This window comes from Carcharhinus amblyrhynchos, chromosome 6 (genome assembly GCF_965287045.1).
Source record: "Carcharhinus amblyrhynchos chromosome 6, sCarAmb.v2.hapA, whole genome shotgun sequence".
Lineage (NCBI taxonomy): Eukaryota > Metazoa > Chordata > Chondrichthyes > Carcharhiniformes > Carcharhinidae > Carcharhinus > Carcharhinus amblyrhynchos.
Genome location: NC_137329.1, coordinates 111,656,118 through 111,679,512, shown reverse-complemented (window position 1 = coordinate 111,679,512; position 23,395 = coordinate 111,656,118). Strand labels below are relative to the sequence as shown.

Genomic DNA, 23,395 nt, shown 5'->3' with positions numbered 1-23,395 from the left:
GCATCTTTAGATGCCTTTTAGAAGTGGTTAAAAGTGATTAGTGCCTTAATTATGTCATCTTTCTAACGTGTATTTCGTGATATAATTTACTAATGCATCTTGTTTTGTCAAATCCTGGCATGCCAAAATTTCAGCATTACCAAAAGGCCTCATTGCAAATTACAAAATAGATAGTAATTCTTAAATGCTGGGAACTCCTCTTCTGGTCTGCCAAGTGAATCCCAATTCAATTTAATTTATTAGGGCAGAATTCTATTGATTTTTTTTAAAAATGTTTTAAATACGTGGTCACCATTTTGAATATTAATTCTTCCCTCTTTTAATAATTGCTTTATTCTAGTATAAACTGCAAGCATTTGCTGGAGTACGTCCACAATACAGTCAACAACTGACTGAATTACCATTCAATGCAGACTTTAAACATATCTGTAAAATTTTGTTAGTGCCTATACTTACACCGTTATTCAACTTTAAAGTGTGTGTAAGTTTTGTTACCTGAAATGGGTGCTGGGACTGAAGACGGCAGCCGCAGAATATTCGGGTTGTTTCAGTGCTGTGACAAGGATATAAACTTGTTTGGAGAGATTTAAATGTAGGAAAAATGGATATTGTTTTAGAAGTTGGCAGCATATTGAAGGAATTTGGAGCGGTTTGGCAGGCAGCAGTTTGAAAAGTCAGAGATGTTGCTGGTTCATTTTTGGAGGGAGGGATAATAGCAATGGTTATTAAACAGTACAGGGAAAACAGACCCTGATAAAGCGGCACGATTTATAATGCCAGTTAGCATCAGGGTCATATTTAGAATACACATTTAAAAAATGTAGATACTGAAATAATTATGAGAAATTGTGCTGTACAATTTCCATCATTTCTATATAAATATGTTTGCATTGAAAACCCAAAACATTGTAAGTGTAGCATCCTGTTATTTGGCTGGCTTGTGTGTCACAGATTAGAAGTCTGTAAGTTTTCTATTTAATGGTTAAAGTGCTTTTTGAATTGAAAATACATAATGTTTTTTAAAAATTTTAATTAAAAAAATCAAAGAGAATAATTGGGTATTCCCTCCCCAAATGTCATTGTGTCCTGTCTTTATAAACAAAAGAAACTTAATCATATGTAATTTTTATAGATTTCAATATGAAACAACCAAAGGAAGAAAAATTGACAAGTTATTTTTACTGAAATTCTTTTAGGATTCCAGTTCAGTTGTTGAATGGACTCAATGTTCGAAAGAAAAATCTTCCAGGAGCGCAATGCACCAAAACAGCTGCGAAGCTGAATGGGACATGATTAATACAGTTACTTTCAGAAAGAAACCCTTTTTGAATGGTGATGGTATGTAATATATGTTTACACTGCAGCCATTGCATTAAAGAGTTCACATTTTGGGACAAGTACCTCTCATTAATGCAAATAACTTATTAGAAGCCCCCAATAGCACAAACTGAAAGGGAAAAATCTGAATTGAGTTTTACAATGCTACTCCACCAAAAATTTAAAATATAGTCAAAACTTTCTTATCATACGGAATTAGTATTTTTAATGCTATTAAGAAGGTAATGAATATTCTTATTCTGTGATGGATGGAGCTGGTTTTATCCAGTTGGGCTTTCTCCGTTTAAATCGATAGTATCGACCACAGCACTAGCCAAATACAACAATTAAATAATTCATCAAATTAAATGGAATTGAAAAAAAATTGTCATGCAGCACTTTATGCCGTGGGTATTTAAGGTTGGTTGATATCTATAATTTAAGCATTAAGGTCACAATCTTTTGCTCTGCTTTAAAAGGTCAGTGTTGAATGGAGGCCAGGCACTTTTAGTAATAGTAAAGGTAAAGGCAAAGCCAAAGCCAACTCTCCCTACTTCTTGGCAATAAGTCCAGTAATAAACATGGTGGGTAGGTAGACTAAGCCGTCGATTGGTACTTTTTGCAGGGAGTCATAGAATTGTAGAAACCCTACAGTGCAGAAAGAGGCCATTTGGCCCATCAAGTCTGGACCGACCACAATCCCACCCAGGCCCTATCCCCATATCCCTACATATTTTACCCACTAATCCCTCTAATCTACGCATCTCAGGACACTAAGGGGCAATTTAGCATGGCCAATCAACCTAACCCGCACATCTTTGGACTGTGTGAGGAAACTGGAGCAGCCAGAGGAAAGCCATGCAGACACGAGGAGAATGAGTCACATTGAATAATTCTCACAGATACCAAGTGAGAAGTAAAGTGAATTGATTATCCTTCACCTGTTAATCAATTTACAGAAAACAAAACAAAGATTGGAAAATTTGCATATGATTGTCAGAAGCTGAAATGTCAACAAACCTAATTTTTTTATTGTTTTATATCCATTGAATTGTAGCCATGGTGCCTAATTTTGCCATTTCCCCAACAAGTAAAAGTAGTTTTTAACGTCAGAGAGATTGCTTGATACAAAGGATGACTTAATAAGCTGTTTTAAAAAGCCAGTTATGCCTCAGTCACTCAAGACACAACTTTCTAGAGGGTTTTTACAGTGAGATTAGAGCATAAAAAATGGAAGTTCACTTTAATTGAAGCTACTTCCACCTGCAGGGACTTTTCAACAATATGCCCTTTGGTGGAGCAGAGAATCACCAAAGGTTTCGGTGAATTGGCTATGATAAATTCTCCGTCAGTGTACCCAAACAGACACTGGAGTGTGACTTCTAGAGGATTTTCACAGTACCTTCATTGCAATGTGAATGTATGCCTACTTATGGCTCTAATAAATAAACTTGAACTTAAATGTCTGGATTTCTGAGTTTAATTAAGCATGTGCGAATGCCAGAAGTCACACTTAGAACAATGGCAAACACGGACGGTTTGACCAACATAACCGTTGCTAAATATGGACCATTGTATTTTCTTGCATGGCTCTGTGCCAAAATGATAGGAGGAAATAATTGCAGAATTATTTCAGACACTTCTCAAAGATTTGGGAATCTCGGTGTAGGATAAATATCTTTCATTTTAGTTTACTTTGCTTTAGGTTAATAAATAGAATGCCAATGGTAATACAACATATTTCAGAGCTAGCTTCCCAGAAAAGATGCTTTTAATCTTGAATTATATAAAGTCTTCTGGGCTTGCAATATAAGAAGTGGAAAACATTAGGTTTGGCCATTACATTGACTTTTCTGTAATTGTTTTTCCAGCAGTAAGTAACAAAATTGGTTTTTAAAGGTTTGAGAATATCTTATTGTGAGACTATTTTAAGTTAGGAGTTACTTTTCTATGTTCTAATTAACTTTTTCAGATGAATCAACGTATAACATAAGTAAAAGAAGTAAATGGGCATTCTCCTTCAGCCTGACCGACCTGAAATCCATCAAAAAAAATACAGAAGGCATGGGCTGGTCATACATGGTGTTTTGTCTGTGGGATGATACCTTTTTGCCAGCTCTTCATTTTCATCATGGAGGCAGCACAGATCTTCTCCAGTGCCTTACGAGATATGTGCTTCTTAGTGAGTGAGTAATTGAAGAAGGCTGACATTAGATTTGATTTTGTTACTGTAATTTTATGTGGCAGCACTTTTAAATTAATGTAAGTGATACATTTTTCACTTACCCCCAATGTTGTTAACAAAATGATTTCTTGCCGTTTCCCTGAAGTTGAATATACTACCTTTCTCGAGCCTAAGAGGAACTGTCTTGGCACTTTCTAACTTTAGTCATATTTGTTGTGCAAATGATCCAGCAACAATACTCCTTCATTATCACCACCTAATGTATAAAGATGTTTTTCCCAATCTCTTCAGTTACAACTTTTCCAGTTTTTAGGCAATGTATGACAATTTTGAAAATCTTGCATTTTTAAGATCCGGCTCCAAGATATTTATGTATGAAACTGACTAAGATGGAAGGAGGTGTGCAATTTTTTTACTCAAGGGATGTGAACGTTGCTGGCAAGGCCACCATTTATTGTCCTTCAGAATGTGGTGGTGAATTGCCTTCAATTCAGTTCAATTGCAGTCCATTGTTAGATTGCCCTTTATTATTGTTCCGTCGAAATTATTATTAGTCTAGCCAAGTGCTGATTGTTTCTCATCATGGAGGCAGCACAGATCTTCCCCAGTGCCTTATGAGATATGTGCTTCTTAGTGAGTGAGTACTTGAAGAAGGCTGACATTAAATTTGATTGTTACTGTATTTTTATGTGACAGCATTTCTAAATTAATGTTGATATATTTTTCACCCCCCCCCCCCCCCCCCACCCCTAATGTAGCTAACAAAGTTATTTCTTGCTCTTCCCCTGAAGTTGAATACAGTACCTTTCTAAAAGTATTTATTGCAGGATAAATAAGAGAATTAAAAAATGGAAAATGCTGGAAATCAAGTTAAACACTGGATATACGCGATTAATTGACATTGTGTGTGTATTGCCACTAGATGGCACTCCCGAATGATTCATTCTGATAACGATCCGAAAGCACATCATGCTTTTAGTACCACAAATTATAGAGTCGTTATAGGACAGAAGGCAGCCACCTGGCCCATCGCATCTGTGCTCGCACTCATAAGGAGCATTTCACATACTGCCATCTCCACACATCCTTCAAACTAACTCCCCTTGCTCAGACATCGAGAAAATGTGGAAAGATTTTTTTCATTAGTGTCACAAGTAGGTTTACATTAACATTGCAATAAAGTTACTGAGAAAACCCCCTAGTCGCCACACTCCAGCACCTGTTTGGGTACACTGAGGGAGAATTTATCATGGTCAGTGCACCTAACCAGCAGGCTTTTTGGATTGTGGCTGGAAATCGGAGCACCCGGAGGAAACCCATGCACCTCTCTCCGTCAGTTGTAATTCCATTTTCCAACACTTGGTTCATATTCCTGAAATTCACAGGATTTTGGATGCATATACAGACATCTTTTAAATAACTTGAGGGTTTTTGTTTCTACTTTCTTTTGAGGCAGTGAGTTGAGAAACCGACCACACTCTGAATGAAAATGTTTTTATTCATCTCACCTCTTATCCAATCACTTTAAATCTATGCCCCATATTCCTTCCGATCCCATCTTCCTCATAGCTGCAATTTTCTAGTCCAGGCAACATCCTAATAAATCTCCTCTTGCCCTCTCCATTCTTTCTGTTATAAGATGATTAGAATAACACCCAATACCCTGGGTGCGGCCTAACTGGTGTTTGATATGTACTTCCAACATAACCCCCCCTGCTCTATGTCATGGCTAGTCTAGGAAAGTATTCCATATGCCTTCTTAACACCTTGACCTGCTACCTTCAGGGATCTGTGGGCATGCACTCCGAGGTATCTCATTTCCTCCACATCTCTGTGATGTATCAAAAGCTGTCTTTTTCCTTCCTAAATGGTGAGCAGAAATTTGCTAAGATCCTGTTAATAATAACACTGCTTTAAAAGATTACTACAAATTACTGGTAATTATTTGACACACAACTTGAGTCCTGTTGTCTTTCACATTTCTGTTTTCTACCAATCAATATTTTGATTTTCTATGTGAAAAGACTCAGTTTGGGAAAAACAATGTGTTTATATCTTCATATGATTTGATAAACCATTTAAACTTCACTCATCATCTGAATTTCTAATTTAATGCTTTATATCACAAATGATTCGACAAAGATAAAAATGAATTATGAAACAATTCTAATTGTGCTTTACATTAGTTGTAAAATGCTGTAGTGTTTGTTTTGTTGTACGTTACATTTAAGCCACAGGTGAATTCTAATGTATTTTAGGCACTTTAGATTATTTGGTTGCATTATCAAGCTTCTAAATGAACAGTGTGTTTTTTGATTGTTTTCAAATTGTTAATAGATGAAAATTGTTGGAGCAGGTTGGAAGAAACCCCTGAAGGGATGGATTCAGATTAATAGGATCTCACTACAAAAAAACAGTGACTGCACAGCTTTGTATCATTTCTAGTAAGGAACTGAGTGCTTAGTGGGATGTAGGAACTGGAGTGGGCTGTTTAGCTCCTTGAGCGTGCTCTGCCATTGCATTTGATCAAGCCGGATCTCTGACCTAATTACTAAGGCAACATCATCTTGCTGTGGCATGGATCAGTGAATGAATTAAACCACAAAACCAGTATTATCCCACCTAGTGGGATATACATATTTGTAAGTGGGGCTGTTCAGTACAATTCTGGCGTCACCATTCTTGAAAACGGCCAGTTTTGGACTGGTCGTTCTGTACACTTCTAGTCTAGGACAAACTTATTGGGTTCTCTGAATCTTAACTGCCACGATGCAGTATTTAAAATTGCCCTGAGCGTCTCCAGTCAGGAATTGCTGGTATTAATTTTTTTTAAGTGTTTGCAAATCTCCAAGCTACCAGTTGCTGTTGTTGTTAGATTACTGATTTCAAAACAAAATTCAATTACAATTGATATGATAATTTAAATAAGTGAAAATAAATTTCTTGTATGGACAGCAAGAAGGATTCTCTTTGATTTGATGAATTAGAAGACAAAATGTGTGGCCACTGATAGTTCAGATAGAATTTTTTTTATATTATAAAAGTTTTAATAAGTGCTTCCAGAGCTGCTTATGTATGTATTTCATCATCTGTGTCTCCAGCCTTAGTCATAGTTAATACATTTTGGTCTGAAAGGCACTTTTTCATAAAATGTAATCGCAAATGTGATCAGCAATCTAACCAACAGTCAAAGAGATGTCTCCTAGCTTAAAATTAATATTGCATGTTTGTTTTGCTGTTGAAATGCCATGACTGTGGGGAGAGGGGATGGGATGGGGGATGGTGGTGGGGCGGGGGGGCCGGAATGGAGGCAGGCAAGAGAGATGAAAGATATGTCTCACTGCTCTGTATTCTGGAATGTTGTCTGTTTTCCTACCATCTTTCCCTCTTCAGATCTTGAATGTAATTACACCTCTATATGCTGCACTGCATATATGTTTTTGCCTTTCTTAAGAATTCTTAGCCTGATATAATTTTAATCTCCGTTACTATTCACAGAATTTTCAAATGCTAAGAATGCTAATTTGATGCCTTTGGCCTTAGTTCAAAATGTTAATGGTATCCTGCTTGAGATCAATTGCTTGTTGGGGTTCCAGATCAGAAACACCAAGGTATGTTATGAAGCCAGACTAGACCCCAACAATTTTTCTATTTGGCATAAATGTGAGGAAAGGATGCTTCACCTCAAAAATGATTACACTGACAAATTAGGGATCTTGCTATCAAAACAAGCTTTATTCATAGCACAGTTTAAATATATCTCTAATAAAATGAAACAGTTTAACTGTTAACAGTTGGACAATTTTTAAACGTAAAAAGAAACAAACTCTTAACTTCTAACTATCACAGTTCCAATTAAGCAATGTTTCTCTTAAAGACTCAACTCCCTCTTTGAAAATAGTTAGCCAACACAGATATACCTGCTCTGACTTAGGTAACAGCCTTAGAGCTTTCAGAAAACTTCTAGAGAGAGAGAGTCTTTTCTTTTTACCAGCTCCAGGCAGCAACTTCATAAAATCATAGAATCCCTATAGTACAGAAGGAGGCCATTCAGCCCATTGAGCTTGCACTGCCAACAATCCCACCTAGGCCCTATCCCTGTAACCCTAAGTATTTACTCTGCTAATCCCCCTTCTACTAATGGACAATTTAGCACGACCAATCCACCTAACCTGCACATCTCTAAAATGAAAATGAAACTACTTTTCTGCTACAACCTAGCTCCTCACATTTCACATATCACAGACTCTGTCCCTGTACTCCTAGCTCACCTTATTACTTAATCAAAAAACACCCCATTAAACCTTCTGCTAAATAAACATTTACATGGTTAAAGTAAGTAATTATCCTGCTTTCTCAGCATCTGCTGCATTCTTTCCAGACAAACTGACTACTCGTAACAAAACACTACCTCTTAAAGCAATTCCCCTTAAACATAAAATACATTAATAACACAGTATCATCACATCTTTGACAATTTTTGTCAAAGATGTAGACCAGAAATGGGTAGTAATGAGACATTGAAACAGACTTAAATTTGTTAGTGCAAATTTTAGGTAGTAATCAAGTTAAAGGATCCATGACTTGTTAAACTATTTACAATCAGTAATTAACTTAAGTTTGCAAATACAAAATGATCTTCCATATCACTGTTTAAGGATAAAAAGATAAATTTATATTTTTTGCACTCTCCTTGGTTTGCATGTCTCTCATTCATCCTTTGTCTCTTTTTCTATGGGCTTCTTGCACTTTCTGTCATTGAGTTTATTTTATCTGCTGACCTTACTGCGACTTCCTCGTACTTTTAAGTCTGTCCTTTCCTTTGTACAGTGTTTCTGTAAATCTCCAGTCTGTGAGCCATGCAGTTTGTCATGTTTATGTCCATCTGTATATATTATTTTCTCTTGTCCATCTAAGTGTTAATCAGTTACATAATGTCAGGTGGATTAACAGAGTGAATGTACGGGGTTACAGGGATAGAGCCTCGATAGGATTGTTGTGGGTGGAGGGCCAATGGCCTCTTTCTGCACTGTAGGGATTCTATGATTCTCTGAAAGTTTTATCATTCTTGGCCCGATATGTAACTGTTTGAATTTATCCTTTATCTTGCATTTTGTATTTTCTTTCAACCTGCTACTCCAACAAGAAAAAGTGCTGCAAGTCTAGATTTTTAATTGTGATATCACTAGAAAGGGAGAGAAAATTTCACAAATAAGAACAGAAATACTGGAAGTACTCAGGGTCAGGCAGCATCTACAAAGCAAAATGCAATTGACTTTTCGGGTCATGTCAGGCAGAAACTGAATGGACTAGGAACATGGTATGTGGCTGTACTTTGAGGCAAAGGGAGTTATGGCAGCAATCTAAGAATAGAAAGTGAAGTAGATAACCAAGGAAGTTTTTTTTTTAAAAAGGCTGACTTTGAGTGAATAAAAGTAAGTGTATTTTTTGGTGGAAATGATTATGCAAAACAAGGAAAGACAGATCTTTCCATACCTTAGGAGATGTGATTTTGGGGAGAACTGATTCAGAATTCGCACATAAACATTAAATAATTTTTTCTTAAGCTATTTTTGATAACACATGAAATTGTTTGCATATCTGTCTCTTTTCATCATGGTATTTGGCAGTCATTTGTTTGAACATTGTAATCATCTGAGACGAGAGGTTTAGACAGCTATAACGTGCTAATGTGGTTAATCTGGAGCCTACCATTATATATTAAAACTTTTCCGTCTGCCCGTGCTTCCCGTTGAAAAAATTTTTTTTGTGTTGTCATGCATTTAAGTGATGGAAGCCTGTTATGCAAACTTGCCACTCTATATTTGCACCTTCTCTGGCTGGTGACACAGTAGTGCCCATATCTGTCTCTCAAATTAGGGGAGGCGATGGCTTAGTGGTATTATCGCTATATTATTAATCCAGAAACTCAGCTCATGTTCTGGGGACCTGGGTTCAAATCCTGCTACGGCAGGTTGTGGAATTTGAATTCAATAAAAAAAACCTAGAATTAAGAATCTACTGTTGACCAAGAAACCATAGTCGATTGTCGAAAAATCCACCTGCTTCATTAATGTCCTCTAGGGAAGGCAATCTGCCATCCTTACCCAGTCTGGCTTAAATGTGATTCCAGACCCACATCAATGTGGTTGACTCTCAACTGTCCTCTGAAATGGCCGAGTGAGACACTGTTGTTCAAGAACGCAGCTCACCACCTTCTCGAGCAACTAGGGATGGGCACTAAATGCTGGCCTGCCAGCGATGCCAATGTCCCACAAATGAATAAAAAAAATTAATAGTCTACATTGCATAGAAATTTCAACTTTAGTTGTTTGACAAATTGCTTGTACTTTTTTGTTCAAATACAAATAATATACGGAATATAAGACCTTAGAATGGGGACCGAATTACCTCTGCATGTACTGCTGCAACTGATGCCTATCTTGTTATCTTGACTTGAAGATCGTTTTAGGTCTTGAATCCCATATGACCGGTAGATTGACCAATTTCCTCGAAAGAAAATACACCAGTTTAAAGCAGTGCTTAACAATCAGCCATTATGGATTTTTGCTCACTATTTTCATCCTTAAAAATACAATAAGCACTTCATATAGTTGTGTGCACACTTGAGGTTGGAGAATATCTTGGGATTATAGAGATTGCCACAGCTTTTGATTATTTGAGCTTGAATTGATATTGGCCGTGTTTATTCTGGAACTGTGTCCTTCAGTTCCTGGTACACAAATTACAGCTATGTATAAAGCCTGCTGCTTAATGTGGTTTTCAAGTTTCTTTGTGGATTGTGAGATCCTATTCACCAGAAGTTCAGTAATTAAACAGCAGCAACAGACAAAGATTGTTCATTTTTTTTCCAATTGGAGTTGTATCTATCTGATTGATTCTTTATAATCCCAGTTGTTTGAAGTAAAATAAATTGGTGATTTTTTTTACATTGCCATCTCAAAATGTGTGCAGCACCAGTTTGCCTCTTACCAGTGGAAAAGCGTGTCAGATTTTTCATTTTCAAATAAGCACATCCTGTTAGTTAGCCAGCAGTTTTCAGTTATTAAAGTTCTTATCACTCAACTTTAATAATAGAACTGTGTGGATCGCTTGCTGAGATGAGATAACCTAACATATAAGTTTAGCTATGTTCAATAAGAAATTCAGTTGTTGCAGTATGTGGGTTAGCATAGTTACTCAGAAATTTAAAAAAAGCAACCTGATCAGTTTGGAATCTTGTTGATGAATTTAATGATGTAAATCTGCTGCAAAACTAAGTTTTTATTTTTGTGCAATATTCAAATAAGGTTTTAACTAAATCTTGATAATAAGTGGGCCAGGGGTTTCTGGCTGTTCTCACTGACAAGAGCTTCTGGTCCTGCCGATGGGAAACCCTGTTGAGAGCAGCAGGCATGATGTGGGTATGCCGGCGTTGGACTGGAGTAAACACAGTAAAAAGTCTGACAACACCAGGTTTTAGTCCAACCTATTTATTTGATAATATTCTCACAAGCTTTCGAGGGGACAGCCTCTTCGTCAGGTGAATGGAGAGTTCTGGCCTCAGACAGAGCATATAAAGCCACTTCAGGTCTTGAACAGCAGGTTAGGTGTAAGGATTCGCATTTTAATCAGTAATCTCGAAACTGTCTGTGCTTTATATGCTCTGTCTGAGGCCAGAACTCTCCATTCACCTGACGAAGAGGCTGTCCCCTCGAAAGCTTGTGAGAATATTATCAAATAAATAGGTTGGACTAAAACCTGGTGTTGTCAGACTTTTTACTGTGAGAGCAGCAGGATCAGAAGAAACCCATCCCTGGCCTCTTTGTTCAGTAAGAAATCTCACAACACCATGTTAAAGTCCAACATGTTTAATTGGTAGCACAAGCTTTCGGAGCACTGCCCCTTCATCAGGTGAGTGGGAGTTCTATTCACAAACAAGGCATATATTGACACAAACTCAATTTACAAGATAATGGTTGAAATGTGAGTCATTACAGTAATCAGGTCTTAAAAGTGCAGACAGTGCGAGTGGAGAGAGGGTTAAGCATAGGTTAAAGAGATGTGTATTGTCTCCAGCCAGGACAGTTAGTGAAATTTTGCAAGCCCAAGCAAGCCGTGGGGGTTACAGTTAATGTGACATGAACCCAAGATCCCAGTTGAGGCCGTCCTCATGTGTGCAGAACTTGGCTATCAGTTTCTGCTCAGTGATTCTGCATTGTGTGTTGTGAAGACTGCCTTGGAGAACGCTTACCTGCTGAAGTGTTTCCCAACAGAAAGAAAACATTCCTGCCTGGTGATTGATTATATATGCCCTGTTTGTGAATAGAACTCCCACTCACCTGATGAAGGAGCAGCGCTCCAGAAGCTTGTGCTACCAGATAAACCTGTTGGACTTTAACCTGGTGTTGTGAAACTTTTTACTGTACTTACCCCAGAAATAACTTCTTTGTCTCCTTAATTGGTGGTGGAGATGATAGCATAGTGGTCTTGTTACTCGACTAATTATGCAGAGGCCCAGGCTAACGCTTTGGCTCAAAGCCAACCATAGCAGCTGGTAGAATTGCAATTTATTTAATAAATCTGGAGCTACTCTCGGTCAGTAATGGTAACCATACCAACTATTACTAATCGGTGTGAAGGTGAATCTGGTTTATTAATGTCCTTCAGAAGAGGAAATCTGCTGTCCTTACGTGTGATTCCAAATCAGTGGCAATAACCGTTCACTAAGCTTAAGCGCAACTGGGAATGGGCAATAGATGCTGGTCCTGCCAATGACACCCGCATCCTATGAAAGAATGAAAAAAAGGTCTTTAATTTGAAAATCAAAAATGAATGTTGATAAAAGGATTTTTTTGGTGTGGCTTGATTTAGAAATATGCATCAATGAGCATAACCATCCCATCAAAACATAAACTCTGAATGATATGTTCTACCTTTTTGTTGTTTTCCTACAGATCATCACATGATGATCGAATACTTCTCGTTGCATACAATAGTAAGGCACTTTCTCAGTCTTTTGAAAACTTGTTTGAAGAAAATGCAGTTGGCTTAGTGCAAGTAAGTAAATTACATATTTATGATAAATAATCTTAAATTGTTATATTTTCTGAGTGTCTTGGATGGAAGAGTATACCCAGTATTTAATGGCACAATAGCACAGTCCCAAGGATTCCCTTGATCTGAACCAGATATCATTTCTTTTTTGTCCGTGATATTCAGTTGTCCAATATTTCCAAAATTAGTCTGAGAAGTATTTAATGAGGTGATATCTCTGCATCCAAAGTATTAAGACTGTACTGATTCCTGAACACTTAATGCTTTGTCCATTTAAAGTGTAAACTCCAGATCAGTCATCCAAAGCTGTAATTAAATCCAGGCCCCTGACACTTAGGCAGCAGCGCCAACTACTGTGCCACCGTGCTGTCCTCTTGATTGACTCTCTATGACTCCTGAAACCTCAGTTGTAAGAGCAATTGCTGAGGGTAATTAGGATGGACAACAAGTGCAACCCTGTCCAAATTTATGGGACGGACAAAATGTTTTCTTTCTTAAGCTTTTAATAATAACTATATATTTAATAAATATTAAATACTAATCAGGATCAGTAATTTATACTTTCCATGTAGTTCTAGAATTCAAGCTTAAAAATGTATGGCATAAACGTTGAGTGACCTGAACTTGTGCTTGCTTAACTTAAATTGCTTTAAAGGAACATTACACCAAAGCAGAATATTTTGTGAAATACCTAGGGTAAAATTGTTTACAAGATCTACTATGAAGAATTTCAGAAGAGATCCTATAGTAGATCAATAAATATTACTCTGACATTTCTGTTATATAAATAAAGGCTCTGCATTGTATTTGATTCACTATTCATGTAGCAATGGAATACTTTGAAGAAATGGGTAAGATACAACTGCATACATGTATAAGTAAAATATATATGTGTACATATAAAATACATACATAACATACTAAGGTATATATGATTGTTTCTGAACTTTTGATAACTGCTTGTGTATGTATAGTAATGATTACATTGTGTAATTATTTTACATAATACCTTTTAACACATAGTTTAGCAGTGTGTTTTCTTTAAAAATGAGATTCTGTAACAATTTTCTGTGTCTCAAAATTGCACTGTATTGTTTCCCACTATTGTTGAATATTTTGCTCAGAGCGTCATTTCAATATAATACTGGAAAGCATACATGCTTTGCTAAGTTGGAACATGACAAAATGAGAATCTTCACTTAAAAGTGAGACCTAAATTTCACTAAGATGCCATTCTTCAATATCTGATCCCCCCACAGGCATGCAGGGATTACAATACACAAATCTTTCTTCCAAAATACAAATCATTCAATTGATTACCCTGCATTATTTAAATTTTCCTCTACCCTCATATTTTCTTAAATGTAAAATACTGGGTGAAAATGATCTACAGGTCTACAGAAAACTGCTGGAGCATTCCTTGCTACCATTGCTCTCTGGCAGCAGAAGGGAAGAGAGCAGTTGAAATAGAACTAAAGCACTTAGAGTGAGCCTGCCAGGGAGCAAATGCTGCAGAGTAGGATTACTTGAGGGTGGAGCGGTTTGGTATGCTATCAGTGGCAGGATAAACTAGGATAAACTCCTTGATGGAAGAGGCATTGGAGAACTGTCATAGCAACCAAGATGAGTTGAAATTATTTTCCAATAATCTGACCATAGGTGCTGTGCAATTAGGGTAGATGAGTAGGCTTCTGATTGATGCAGGTTGATATTTCATAAAATTGCATAGTACTTTACAGTAAAATGAGCTATTCAGCCCAGCAGAGTTTATGCCAGTTTTAATACTGCGCACACAACCTCCTGTTGTGTTTCTTTATCTCACTCAGGCAACCTTCTATTCCTTTCTCCCTCAAGTATTTACCTAGCTTCCCCTTTAAATGCCTCTTTGCTCCTTAACCCATCCATTCTGTGGTTGTGAGTTGTACATTCTTACTAATTCTGAGTAAAGAAATTTCTCCTGAATCCTTTCTAGGATTTGTTAGTAGCTGTTTTGTATTTATGGCGCCCCTAGATTTGGACCTTTGCATCTTGAATACTCTGCATCTGTCAGACCTTTCCATCATGTTAAAGGTCCCTAACAATCCACACCTTATTTCTCCCTCTTCTAAAAGGAGCCCCAGCCTGTTTTGAAAATGAACTAGTCACCATTTGGAGACTCTCTACAATCTTACTGCATTCGCAAAATGTATCTATTAGATTAATTACTTTTTTGGGAATCTTTGTATTCTGGTATGTTTATGTATGGTTTAGTTTACAATCTTGGGGTTTATTTTGTAGAAGTTCAAAAAGGATCCATATACAACTACGTTAGGAGGCTTTTCAAAAGTTACAAACTACATTCTGGATGCTTTTCGTGGCTATGATGTAACATCTCAACAAAGACCTGCATCGGAGATGGATCTCACTGAATCTATTTCGGGTCTGGAAATTAACCATCAGGAGGAGCCAGGTTTTGAAGTCATCACACGAGTGAGTTCTCTCAGTGTCAAAAAACTTGCACAAATTATTAAAAGCTGTCACGTTGATAAAGCATGTTTTCAGAATTTTCAGTTTTTAATGTATACTTTAACTGTTTGGTTGGCTTGTGAAGAAAATCTGGAGTGGTACTAAATGAAAATCATACATCTATTTCAGATTGATCTTGGAACGAGGCCTGAAGTTCAAAGGGAAGAACCAGTTTCTCCTGAGAAGTGGTCACAGAGCATGGATGCGGAAGGAAGAGTTATCGATGCAGACAACCTGAAAAAAATAATATTCAAAGGGGTAACTGAATTCTTTTAACACTGCTTTATTTTGTACGACGCTTTGTTAGCCAGCATTTTTATTTTTGCCACAAAGCACATAATGAACTAGAATTGTGAATAGGTATTGCTTAATTACCATAATATTTGCATTTCCAAAACATTCCCAGACTCTGAGCAAGAGTATATAGTTATTTAATAATTTGCACAAATGCTTTATCTACATTTCAAAGCCATTAAATTTCATATTTCACATGACCGGCCAACTTACTTAAGTGTTAGGGAATAAAGCATTCTGCTCTGGAAAAGATGATTTGTTGCAGTTTTATAATCAACTAAAGAGAGACCAAATACAGTGGGTAAAAACAGTTTTTCAGACTAAAAAGTAATAGTGGCACATGGTTAAAAAAAACAACAATGAGCAGTTAAATAAAAATGTTGTAAAATAATTGAAATCCTCCAAATATTTTTTGAAGTTTTTTTTCTAATGACAATCTTGGACTGCATGCTAACCTGAGTATCTGAGACTCTAACATTTTTATTTCTACTTGCCATGTTGGTTTCCTCACTGTTCACTGTATGAATGAAGTGAGCTCTCCATTTGATTTGCTGCATGTCCTTGGCATGGCTTTAGGAGGTGCAGATATGTCATAACACCTGAACCCACTCCCACATCCAAAGGAAACATGGAAGTCTATATATCTGAACTTAGTTGATTATTGGAGTTGCTAGAAGATGCTTGATTAAAAGCATCAACCACCTGAAGGGAACTCCACTCCAGATTTTTTGTCAGATCGATTCCCTCATCCTTTAACTCTCCTGATGTTGTTTTTAAAGGCATGTCTGACAGAGTACAATTCACTGCCTCATCGCTGTGCAGGCTTGGCTGTCTGTTGAGGCAGTTCCTGTGGATGAATCCTGTCGACAGGCCATGGTTGCCTCCTGTGGTGACCACCCCACCCTGTGACACAGTGCACTAAAATATAGGATGACTAAACAAGCCTTTGCATACCAAAGCATTCATGCAAACATTAACCAAGTTAAATCAGCAAAGGTTAAATATCCTGCTTCATTTTTGATGTGTTTTCCAAAACAAAATGTTTTGGATTGTTTTCTAATGGTTTTCTTATCAGTCATTTCTCATTTATGTAGAGAAATTCAGGGAAGGGTATAGGTTACAAACAGCAAGTGCTGACTGGCTGTGTAAATTACAAAGTTTCTGTCAATCGTGAAAAATATTTGTGGAAGTACTAACGGATATTGGGAATCTGCCACTTTGCTCTTCAAATACCAGTGATGGCTTAGGAAGTTTATGAGCTCAATCCTTCTCCGAGGGATACAGACTATAATGGAAAACATTGTTACACCTATTTTCAATGTAAAACAGTAAGCCAATAATTTCAGGACCCTTGGCAAGGATGGAATTGAAGGCAAACTGCTTTAGCATCTGAAGCCCCCTTCCACTGTCATCCTTCATGATCTCTTGCTTTCCTGTTTGAGGGCAGGATCCATTCCACAGGACATGGATGATGCAAAAGTCATAAAGGTGACAGAGGAAATTGCAGCATCTCTGGGGCATTTCACTCTTAATTGTCACTAGGAAGATCTTTGCTAAAATCATGCTGAAAATTCTCCATCAACTTGCAGGCCAAGTGTATCCAGATGCAGTTTCTGTGCTGGCAGATCTACAATGGACATGATCTCTATCTGACAGCCGAAGGGGTAGTGTAGGTACCAGGACGTACCTCTATACCTTGCTTTTGTGGATCTCATAAAAATCACAAATCTGGCAGTTATTTCAAAGGCAGATCTCCCGGGCATGCTAGCAGAGGCAGCTTCCCTGGCTCAGACACATTTGCAGGATAGAAGACAGATGCATTCCCAAGGTTATTCTGTATTGGGAAGTAGACAGAACCAGAAGACCAGTCCAAAGCTCCACATGTTTGCAAGCACGACGTGAAAGCCCTGAATGTTGATTTTTGCATATGGGAGCCAACAGCAGAAAAATGGTGACATTGCCTGTGGGCTGGCATGTGCCATTATAGCTGTCAGTGGCTACAGCTTAATAACAGTTGTCAGCACCAAAAACAGCACCCCACAATGATACCTGATAATCTCATTTGCAGCACTTGTATCAGGACCTGCCTCTTGCAGATTGGTCGCTTGAACGACCAGCCAAAAAGCACCCTCTGAAACTATCCTATCACCATTGAATTTGCTGCATGTCCATCATCTAGTGTAAGTGAACAAATGCCAACAGATTTTAATGTATTGAAAAAGATCGAAACAGCTGTGTTACTTAAGAAAACAAAATAGCTAAATAATGAAGAAGTTCGAAATTAAAAATTCTAAATTTATACAAGTTTCAGAATTATTGATTAAAACCACAGAGGTATATGATGAAAAGGAAAATAAATATTGGCCTACGTCTCTTGAGGAACAGCAGTCATCTCTGCTTGAGCTTTTCCTTCTTCTGAGTTGGCTTTACAGAAATACCGAGTGCAGTGTCCCTCCGAGAGTTTTTGTTGCAGTGCAGTAGAATTGGGCTAGACAGAATATTCCTTTTTACTGTTTGCAATAGTTGTCGAATGCTAAGTTGAAGGAGCCCATTTGAATGTCAGTGAATAGGTGAGTGGATGAGCTAAGTGGTAAGGGTATACGTGGTTAGGGTGGGCGTGGTGGCAGGTGGGTAAGGTGAATGAGGTAGGTCAGGGGAGTGCGGTGGTCAGAGAAATTATCCAGGGTTAAAGGCGTGGTTGGGTTTAGGGACAGTAGTTGAGAGGGAGACGGTGGAGTATGAGAGTGATTGGCGGGGGGGGGGGGGGGGGGGCGGTGGGTGGTGTTGGTGGTGGGGCTCTCTTACTTAGTTAACCAGGAGTTAAACTAAGTTTTCTGTCTATCATTTTCTAGGTAATTACCCAGATCTGCCCCAAGTTTCTGACTCTAGCTCAAAGTCAGAGACATTTGTGGAGGGCCCTTGGAATCAGGGAAATTATCCACAGGAAGTTGAAACTTCTCAGATACTTTTTTACATAGATCAGAATGTTAGGATTTCCACCGTTCCAATCTCTGATCTCCAATGACCTGGTGACTGGAAAGTCTGGGCCATTATATACATTTTGTTTTGATTATTTGCTGTTGAACTGTGAAACTAGCAAAACAGACTACCAATTTTAGATCACTTAAAATATTGGTTCCTTTTACATCAATGTAAAATTATCCCTGTATCTAATGTGTTTATCTCACAGGGTCTTTGTCACACAGTTAGAAAAGAGATTTGGAAATTTCTTCTAAATTATTACCCGTGGGATAGCGCAAAAGAAGAGAGAAGATTATTAATGAAAAGAAAGACGTGAGTTATTTTTGTGCTTCATTATGCAAGGTAGATTATGATCATATAATGATTGGTACTGTGGGATATTTCTGGACCTTGGCTGGTCTGTTCTGGGGCTGTGAATATTACATTTTCTGTTTATACCCAGTATAATTTTTCTGTTCTGTTGCGATAGGAAACAGGGAAACAAGTTCTTGGCTACAACACCCAAGAGTTCTGCAGCCCTGTAGGAATTAGGGAAGATTTGCATGTATTTGTTTTCATGGCTTTGATCGAATATTTAATATTTACATTTTTAGTAAAGCCTTTAACAACTTAATGACTTTACAATTGAGTTTTTGAAATGCTAAATAAACAGTAAGTCTGCTTGACATAACTAAAGCAGCAATCAACCCATTTTAAGTTTTTGCTTTTATTTCACACGTATAGAGATGAGTACTTCAGGATGAAGCTTCAGTGGAAGTCAGTCAGCGAAGAACAAGAAAAAAGAAATTCAAGGTTGAAAGATTACAAGAGTCTTATAGGTAAACAGATCTATGTTTCTTTAAGAGGGCAAAGAAGCAAGTATTCAAATTGAAATACTAATATTTCTGTGACTAAGGATTTTCATTCTAAGGTAAGAGTTATGGAATGTTTTTATTATTGCCTGCTTTAGTCACGCCCAGAACAAATAGAGGCCAGATGATTTTTTTATTATATAGTGCATTACATTTTTTCTCTGATCTGCTGAGCCCTGCAGGAACTGAATTAAGACTTTCAACATTGTTTCAGTTCAGACCTCTCCAAACAATAGGGAGAAAAAAAATTCACTTTAATCATTTATGATTGGATTCTACCCCAGGTCAGTGATCAGATCACTAACACACCATATAACTGTCCACTACTACACATCCCTCAGGGATCAGTGCTGGGACTTTTGCTGTATGTAATATATATAAATGATTTGGAAGAAAATGTAACTGGTTTGATTAGTAAATTTGTGGATGAAACAAAGGTTGGTGGATTTGCGGATAGTGATGAGGACCATCAGAGGATACAACAGGATATTATAGGTTGGAGGCTTGGAGAGATGGCAGATGGAGTTTAATCTGGACAAATGTGAAGTAATGCATTTTGGAAGCTCTAATAAAGATAGGGTATATACAGTAAATGGCAAAACCCATAAGAATATTGATAGGCAGAGGGATCTGGGTGTACAAGTACACAGGTCACTAAAAATGGCAACGCAGGTGGGGTCATGCTTGCCTTCATCAGCTGGGGCATTGAGTTTAAAAATTGGCAAGCCATGTTGCAGCTTTATAGAACTTTAGTTAGGCTGCACTTTATTGTGTTCAATTCTGGTTGCCACACTACCAGAAGGATGAGGAGGTTTTGGAGAGGGTACAGAGAAGATTTACCAGGATATTGCCTGGCATGGAGGGCATTAGCAATGAGGAGAGGTTGGAAAAACTTGGTTCGTTCTCACTGGAATGATAGAGGTTGAGGGGTGACCTGATAGAAGTCTGCAAGATTATGAGGGACATGCACAGAGTGGATAGACAGAAGTTTTTTCCCAGGGTGGAAGAGTCAGTTACTAGGGGGCATAAGTTTTTAAGGTGAGAGGGGCAAGGTTTAAAGGAGATATATGAGGCAAGTCTTTTACACAGAGGTGGGTGCCTGGAACTCATTGCCAGGGGAGCTAGTGGAAGCAGATGCGATAGTGAGTTTTAACACATGAATAGGATGGGAATGGATATGGTCCCCGGAAGGGTATGGGGTTTTAGTTCAGTCAGGCAACATGGTCGATGCAGGCTTGGGGGGCTGAAGGGCCTGTTCCTATGCTGTAATTTTCTTTGTTCTTTACTGATTTCCTTTAGTTCCTGCCTCTCACTAAACTCTATGTTACCCAACATTTCTGGCACACTATTTGTGTCCTTTGTGAACACAGAAGCAAGGTATGTAGTTAGATGGTCAGCCATTTCTTTGTTCCCCTGTTTCTGACTGTAAGGGACCTACATTTGTCTTCACCAATCTTTTTGTGTTCACATACTGATAGAAGCTTTTACCGGTAGTTTTTATGTTCCTTGAAGCCTACTCCTGAATTCTATTTTCCTGTCTCCAGTCAATCCCTTCAATCAATTGCCGATGTTCTGCTTGCAATACTGGAAAGATGCATGAATGATACGATCCTTTGAGGCAGATAATGATTCCCATTTACAGATAACAGCCGATGGTATCTGTATCTCCAATTTGGGAATCCCCAAGCCTCCACTCCTCATTCGGGAATAGAGGACACAATCCATTATGTGGGGGAAGGTGAAGGAATTGTTTTACGGCATTCCAGATGATTTGGTCTAATTTAACGGGTGTGTTTGGTGATGCCTCAGAGAGGATCAAATGAAAGTACAGTCTCGGGATGACATAAAACAAAGGGATTGATTGAAGACAGGAAAATAGAATACAAGAGTAGGCTTCCTCCCTCTGCTGAATTCTACAACTCCCTCTGCTGAATTCTAAACTTCTCCCAATCCTCAGGCATGCTGTTTTTTTTCTGGCAAATTTGTATGCCTCTTCCTTGGATGTATCTCTAATTTTCCTTGCAAACCATGGGTTATCCACCTTTCCTGGTTTTTTTTGTGCCAGACAGGAATGAACAATTGTTGCAGTTCACCCATTTGCTCTTCGAATGTTTGCCATTGCCCATCCATCATCATCCCATTAAGTAATCTTCTCCAATTCATCATAGCTGACTCACACCACATATCGTCATAGTTCCCTTTATTTAGATTCAGGACCCTAGTCTCAGAATCAAGTACGTCACTCTCCATCTTGATAAAGAATTCTATCATATCATGGTCGCTCATTGCCAAGGGGCCTTGCATAATTAGACTGCCAATTATTCTTTTCTCATTACACAATACCCAGTTTAGGATGGATGTTCTTTAATTTGTTCCTCAACATATTAGACCAGAAGACCATCCTGTAGACACTGCCAAGAATTCCTCCTTTTATCTGGCTAGTTTTGAAAATGCAGTTCCTCAATAGACTAAGGTTATGCTACCCCTTGATTGGAGATGTCTCTCCCAAATCTTGCTGTGGTATATTTGAAAGTCCGAATCTCAGATTTCATTGCCACTTCCACATTGAAGTTTTCACACTAATACATGAGTTGTAGCATGAAGCAGCTTAACACAAGTCGATATTTCTTTATATGAGTCAGTTTTTTAATCGTTAAGATGATTGTCCTTCAGAGTTTGTTTCTTATGCTCTAGACTTTTTGAAATTATTTAACTTTTTTGGTTCCTTAAAGCTGCTTTATTTGATCCTCACTGAAATGTCATTGCATAAACCCTTGATTCTGATAAGAGCTGTTGGTGCAGTGCCTTGATAGTTTAAAGAGTGTGGTATTTCATTGTTGATTTAATGCGTTTCATCTTGGGAAGGGAAATAAATAATCCAATAAAAAACAGGAAGAGTAAAAGAAAATGATACATAAAGGTACTGGGTAACCTTGTTTTCAGTTCAAAAATGTAGTATTTGAAAAGATCAAATGCTTTCATTCTATTTTAATATCAGAAAGTAGTTTGAAAATTTTAATTCATCTGGAAATAAAAATTTCTTTTAGAGAAAGACGTCAACAGAACAGACAGAACAAATGCTTTTTACGAAGGGCATGAAAATCCTGGATTGATTCTCTTGCACGACATATTAATGACCTACTGCATGTATGATTTTGACCTTGGTAAGTGTTATGATCTGTGAAAACAATGTGCAACTTTGCTTACATAAATACTTAAGATCTTTGTCTTCACCTTCAGTGATAAACTATGCACCATAACATTTTCTACCATATATGTTTAATGTTTGTAATACTTAAATTGAATATTAATAAAAACATTGCACAGATATGACTGTACAGATAGTGCTTGCATGTTTATCTGACACATCAAATTATGTTGGCATGAAACACCTAGAAACATAGGAGCAGGAGGAAGCCACTTGAGCCTGCTCCGCCATGAATTACAATCATGGCTGATCGCCCAACTCAAGAGCCTAAACATGCTTTTTCCCCATAATCTTAGATCCCATTTGCCTCAATGAATGAACATGATGTTACTGATATGTTACTGATTTCATGAGAGTTCAATAGGTGTTGAAATTGCTAGTCAAATAAATTGATGTGAACTTTTTAATTTTTAGGATATGTCCAAGGAATGAGTGATTTGCTTTCTCCCATTTTGTATGTTATGGAAAATGAAGTGGATGCCTTTTGGTGCTTTGTTGCCTTCATAGAACAAATGGTAAGGGTTAATATTAGCCAACGTTGAATTCTAATTTTTGTAAGCACCTCACATATGGAATTCCCAATCTTTTTTACAATTACTGAGTACTGAAGTAGAGAATATAGCTTACAAGGGAAGGAAACTAAGCAGCTCAAAGCCACAAGTAAAATGCACAAGTTCCTCTTGTTAGGACCTCAGATCAAAAATCCCAAGGTGTATTATGAAGCCATATTAGACCCCAACAATTTCCTATTTTGGCATTAGTGTGAGGATAAGGTATTTCCCTCCAAGTGTGATTCTATTAACACACTGGGGAGCTTTTATCAAAACAAGGTTTTATAACACACAGTTTAATTATAACAAATGAATTAGCTTAACTTTTAACAACTGAACAATACTTAAACATGACAAAATGCAATTCTATCAATATGATTTCTAATGAAGCAATATTTCTCTTGTAGATTTAAACTTCTTTAAAATTACTTAGCAAAACACAGGC

The 23,395-nt window shown here is 37.6% G+C and overlaps 1 protein-coding gene across 2 annotated transcripts in view; it reads left to right on the top strand.

The window, feature by feature from the left end:
- Positions 1–23,395, top strand: part of tbc1d15 (TBC1 domain family, member 15) — a 57,710-nt gene that overhangs the window by 17,246 nt on the left and 17,069 nt on the right. For both annotated transcript variants that reach the window (XM_080191191.1, XM_080191190.1), the window contains exons 4-12: positions 1,197–1,338; positions 3,290–3,503; positions 12,460–12,562; positions 14,837–15,028; positions 15,194–15,322; positions 18,549–18,652; positions 19,064–19,158; positions 22,239–22,355; positions 22,814–22,914. In XM_080191191.1, the coding sequence (XP_080047317.1) occupies positions 1,197–1,338; positions 3,290–3,503; positions 12,460–12,562; positions 14,837–15,028; positions 15,194–15,322; positions 18,549–18,652; positions 19,064–19,158; positions 22,239–22,355; positions 22,814–22,914 (1,197 nt within the window). The remainder of the gene's footprint in view (positions 1–1,196; positions 1,339–3,289; positions 3,504–12,459; positions 12,563–14,836; positions 15,029–15,193; positions 15,323–18,548; positions 18,653–19,063; positions 19,159–22,238; positions 22,356–22,813; positions 22,915–23,395) is intronic.